This window comes from Frankliniella occidentalis, unplaced genomic scaffold, assembly GCF_000697945.3.
Source record: "Frankliniella occidentalis isolate FOCC.00 unplaced genomic scaffold, Focc_3.1 Scaffold14, whole genome shotgun sequence".
Taxonomy (NCBI): Eukaryota; Metazoa; Arthropoda; class Insecta; order Thysanoptera; family Thripidae; genus Frankliniella; species Frankliniella occidentalis.
In genome coordinates this window covers 1,688,071-1,693,474 of record NW_026267144.1, presented here as the reverse complement: position 1 = coordinate 1,693,474, position 5,404 = coordinate 1,688,071, and the positions used below count along the sequence as shown (strand labels likewise).

The 5,404-nt window shown below is 54.1% G+C and overlaps 1 protein-coding gene across 1 annotated transcript; it reads right to left on the bottom strand.

The window, feature by feature from the left end:
* Positions 1 to 116: 116 nt before the first annotated feature.
* LOC113203537 (uncharacterized) lies at positions 117 to 1,443 on the bottom strand. The gene is made up of 3 exons (XM_026418286.2): positions 1,279 to 1,443; positions 681 to 869; positions 117 to 599 (listed from the first exon to the last, which is right to left on the bottom strand). The coding sequence occupies exons 2-3, from the start codon at positions 835 to 837 to the stop codon at positions 121 to 123; spliced, it is 636 nt and encodes a 211-aa protein (XP_026274071.1). The 5' UTR covers positions 838 to 869; positions 1,279 to 1,443; the 3' UTR covers positions 117 to 120.
* Between the last annotated feature and the right edge of the window lie 3,961 nt (positions 1,444 to 5,404).

Below are 5,404 nucleotides of genomic sequence, written 5' to 3'. Positions count from 1 at the left end.
CCCAAAATTTGATTTCTTTTTTATCACTGAACAACTAGTCCTCGTCAGAGTACCAGTAAACAATACTGGATTTATGACACCCATCCCACATGTGATCTTACAATAAATTCATTAAATTGTTTACTTATAGAAATTTACTTCCATATCACTCTCATCACCATCACTCTCATTCTTCTTATTTGAGACTTTCTTGCTTCCTTGCCCATCAGTGTCTTTGCGAAGAACCTTGCCTGCCCTCCTCTTTGCTACTCGTCTATCCTTAGCCTTCTGAACTTTGGCAGCATGAGACTTTGCCTTGACCTTTTTCTTGTTCATCCATGGAGGATAGTTTCCATACTGATCCTTCATTGTTTTAGGATCATACACCCTTGGTTCCTTATCATCCATTTCTGTTTCATCTTCGGGGTCTGATGGGGGATCAGGGATTTGACGAGCTCCTTTTGTTACAGCTCGGGTGGCTGCCTCCCAAAGCCTGTTCATTTTCCCAACGTTGAAGTTGCTTATTCTCTCTACAGACACATGGCCTTCAGTAAGATGAGCTCTTTCTAATTTACTGCCAGGCTCCAATCCTGGTACAGCTGGGGGTGGACCATTCATGACTGTAGAAGAAGAAAAAAATGACATTTATCAATGTTAATCTCTTTACCTAGGGCACAACAAAATAATAATAAGGTACCCACTATCATGAAACATAGAAAGATGAGCCTTTTCTGTCTGTTCATTGTACTCAAAAGCAAGGGCTGCTTTGAGTTTTGCTTCGATTCTTGGATTGTAAGTTTTAGCTCTTTTGACATTTCTGTTGCGCCTCATGCGCTTGCTGCGTATACTTTTACCCATCTTGAAGGCTGAGCGACTGCACTAGGTAGAAGCTGAAAAAGAAGTTAGTGTTATTATGATACAAGGATTAACACATACCCGTGTGTCATAAGGATTGAGTGAAATCATCCAACTTCTGTTTGCATAATCACACACCCGCTCTCAGACACACCAGAAAACTGAGTTAAACACAAATTAGATAAGGAAATAAATAATTGTACATATATTAATTATGTCTAGGTTGGATGTTAGTAGAAATTAAAGATTAAAGGAAAAGTAAAGAGCCATACATAGAACTACGCAGAAATATTGGAGAGGTTAGTATGGTTATCAATAACAAGTAACTCGTTACGCACAAGAAAACTCGAGATAACAATATAAATGGGAATAAGTGCTACGTCGGATAAACAAAGTGTGCCCTTGCCATAGCTATTAAACCACTTCAAATATAAATTAACTTACAATTAACAAAATCCACGTGCTCGGACAACGTAAACACTTGTGCAAAAGGACTGTTTTCTTTTTCCTACGTACTTCTTTCTTGAAGAGCGGAGTTGTCGCCAAAGTCGTCAAAGTAAACAATAACAAATGACACCACCACTACTCGTGCTTAACAGGAGTTCATCATTAAATCACATACTAAAATTATTACAAAGCAAGAAACAATTAGTAAACTAAAAATATACCACATACAGATGTTTTCAGCAGATGTGTTTTATGTATCGCAGTTGGCATGGCTGTTGAATGCTGGAGCAGGTCACGCTATCTAGCGGATCTTTGACGCACTCTCTAGTTTCGTCTTGTATACCTTGCACGTCGCTAGATGGCAGCACCGGTCGCTCCGGCCGTGGTGGGAGACGAGGTATCACCGCGCAAATTTTGAATGCAGCGGGGGAGTGGTCGAACCGGCCCAACCCAGTTTACAAGTCACCCACGAGATTACTGAGCCGACCATTTCAAGTGATGATCATTTTTTTCTCATAACCATGCCAACACGCTCGAAGAAATCGATCCCAGCAAAGGCAAAGGACGCACCACCAACAACGCGGCGACCAGCATGACGGCGAATGATCGAGTGTCGCATTATAACCTTGACAGCGACCAAACGTATCGATATCCACACGGGCAACGCGATCTGACTTCGATCTGACGGACGATGACGTAATGTCCGGAGTAAGTTGTGCGAGGGTGAGAAGCAGACTTTCAGACACATGACCACGTCCTGCGTCCCTCTGGACATCGTGTTTATCCGTCTCGCAATTGGCGGGGCGAGGGTGTGGACGTCGAAGGAGGAACTGGGGGACTTCCCCTATCGAGAGATGTGCAAACACGCTTTGGATCGGATTCAAACCAACACGAACAGAAATTTTGAAAAATAAAGCGAACCCCCCTATCAAACACGGAAGAGTCATATTGACTCCAACAACGTGGTAAAAATTGGTAACAAAATAGTCAAATTCAGGCAAAAACCTGCTTGTCTTTGGCCGACTTGACGCCGGACATAATGCCCCGCTCGTCACGCGGACCTGAAACAGCTTTTGATCAGGCTATCAAATTAAGTCACGCTTACGTGCACTACGGATACTCATTCGGCCCATGGCCCATCCATCCAGTCCCCATGGCGTTTGCAACGAACGAGTAGAGGAGGCAACCCGATGCATAGCGGGAGGTGTCGGGAGCGCTCTGAGGTCAGACAGGGCGCGGGCTGTCAATGTCAGCTGTACGGCTGGGATTTCCCCGCTAACCGACCGGGTGCCCCGCGTGCAACACCACCGACACCTATTTTTCTAATGCCCAAAGTTCCGCGCGTAATGTGCAAAGTTTGGGCCACGCCGCTGTTTGTTTACGTTGGTCGCGGTGGCGGCGCGGGGCGCGGGGGGCGGGCCGCCTCCTCGACGGGGACGTGCGCGACGGGGGGTAGGCATTCGCACGCGGGCGTCCGCGGGTTGCGTTTGCGTTGCGTGGGCTCCCGGAGAGCCGCCGAGACGTGGGCGCGGGGTGCGGCGCGAACCGCGAAGCAGGCCATGGAGTAGGACTAGAGGTGACGCCGGCCGGACAGCAGCAGCAAGCAGGAGACGAGCAACCTGGTAAGTGTGACGGTGTGTCCCGGCTGGCCGCAGAGGGGATGCCGACGAGCGCCTGGCGCCTTGACTGTCCCGTCACGCAGGCGTGCGAGCTGGTTGCCTACGCTCACGGCGCGCGAGCCTGGCGCAGAGAAAACGGGCCCAGGCAGGAGTCCTCGCCAGACCGCACGTTGCACTCGCGGGTGACGGGTGACGTGACAGGACAGGTGACGGGACTGACGTCACGGATCCCCTACTCGCGACGTCCTCACTGTAAAGTCGCGCGACGACGGGCGGAGGGCCGGCGGCCGGCGGCTGCCGTGCTTACATTTGCAAGTCGAGTTCCGGCGGAAGCCGCCCGGCTGGCCTGGCCTGGCCTGCTGCACTTGAGCGCGCCCTGCTGCTGCAGGCCTGCGGATGGGCGCGCCCCGCGCACGTGCCCACCAAGGCAATCAGTGCAGTACTCGACAAAAATAAAACGGTTCATGGAGTCAAAATAAATATATTCATCAATACTGTTGATTTGAAATAAAAGTGACATCGATGAGCCTCTCTACTTTCTCCAACTAAATGTATCGTCCTAAGTTAAGTTTGCTGGTATGAAAAAAAAAAACATGTGACGTCCTCGGTTAAATCCTTTCTTATTTTGCCCAAATCCAAGTACGGGGCTCATATGAGAGCTGTCGCGGGGACCCCCTGCATTTACAGCCTCGTTTTAGCGGCGCCAAATGCGTATTAACAGCCCGCAACTTGCAGCGGCGGCGGAGCGCGATCAAAGACCCGGCTCGGGGGAGACTTGGTGATCCCGCGTATTCGACGATTCGTGAGAAATTGGAAAATGAAAGAAAACGTCCGAACGGAGAGAACGCAATTTCCGGCCATGTGACGTGTGACGTCACGGCCGTCACGGAGGCGCATTGTGATTCTGGCTCGGCAGTAAAGTTGCGCTCCTTTAGCTAGCAAGAGGGAGATCGACGACGAGGAGTTGGGGCGAAACAGGGGGAAGATCTCCCAGGGAGATGTGCGAATCTTTTTGCTGTCAGCAGAGTGGCACTGACGAATGGATGCTCCCGGGGCGCGGCGGCGCTGGCGGCGTGGGGTCCACGTTATCGCGCCCATATCTGGCGTGCATGCTCGCGGCCTGCATGGCGTGCGCCACCGAGGCGGATGGGAAATTGACGAGCCGAGTCACAAAGCGAACAACACTGGGCGTGGCGGCGGGCCTGGGTCGGGCCGGGGCGGGCCAGGGCGGTCACGAGACAGTGGCGGTCGTAGTTTGCATGACTTTTCGACCTTCACCTTGGCCGCGGAAGGCGTTGTTCCGGACACGCGCCGGCTTTGGGGCAGGCCCTGGCGCCGTGGCGGGTGGAGGCCGGGAGCACCCCGTCGTGGGGTGGATGGTGGATGCTGTCCCTCTCACGACGCCCGGCTCGCCCGCCTCGCATGCCATGCTGCTGGCACCTCCACCTCACCTCACACCGCATGCCGTGCGCTCCAGCCACCCACGTGTGGTCGTATAGCCACGGGCCGGTGGGATCCCCGAGGTAGGTGCCAGGCACTACCGAATACCGCGACCGGGTACTATGTCGATGAAGGCACCAGGTTGCACGCGTGCAAGCGGTACAGTCCCAACTACTGCGGAAGAAAGGCTGTTCCGAGGGTTGGGGGAGGGGGGGGGGCAAATCAGCTGTATCTGGTGTAGTGATTATTTTCGACGACCTGATTGTATCCGCGTGAAGTTCGTAGTGCGGTAGTAGAGGTGCGGGTGACATTGGCAAGATAAGGGGCCCCGCAGCAGTCCCGCCAGCGGCCAGCCAGCGGCCAGCCAAGAGGAGAGGCAGAGGCTAGCGCGGGCTGGGCGGGGCGTCACGGTGGGGGAGCGGGATAAGGACTCCGAAGCGCTCCGAAGACGACATAATCACGGAATCGCAAATCCGAATAATGCTCTGCCAACCATTGTAGCGTGAGAAAGGAAGGAGTCGCGATGAAGAGGGGCCGGGGGGGGGGGTCGTCCAGGACGCTCACACACGCCCCTGCCGCTCCCATTTCCTCACGATCTTCGGGGACAGCTGAGCACGTTCCTTGTTTTTGCGCGATGATGATGTGACGGTGATCTCGTTGTTTCTCTGTCGTGTCGATGAGCAGGTGGTGAGCGGTATGGCCAGGGCGGCGCAGGAAGCCCCTGGCTGTTTTAGTGCAGGCCCTTTGGGTGCTCGGTGCGGGGGAGCGCAGGGACAACAGACGGGATTCCCTCCCCAGTCTCCGCTCCTCCCCTCCCCGGCCGGAGCCCCCCACCCCTCTGCGTCCAGATCAATGGTGTTGGGGCGCTTGCGCCCGGGCAGGCCGGGCAGGAGCCCTTGCGCAGCGCGGCGCCTGCAACCTCCTGTCTCGAGCGGGCAGTTTGTCTTTCCCTGCTCGTCGTCCCCGGCGCGGCGGCGTGTTCTCTCAGAGCCCCCTCCCTCCTCCTCCTCCCCTCTCGCGGAGCCCCGGCGGCGCAGCCCGGGCCGCCAAGCACTGCTCCACCC

Excerpts from the sequence above, each read along its gene's own strand:
- LOC113203537 (XM_026418286.2), bottom strand. The coding sequence starts at position 837 with ATGGGTAAAAGTATACGCAGCAAGCGCATGAGGCGCAACAGAAATGTC. Across the intron at positions 600-680 it reads TCTTTCTATGTTTCATGATA|TCATGAATGGTCCACCCCCA; the intron begins GTGGGTACCTTA and ends CTTCTTCTACAG.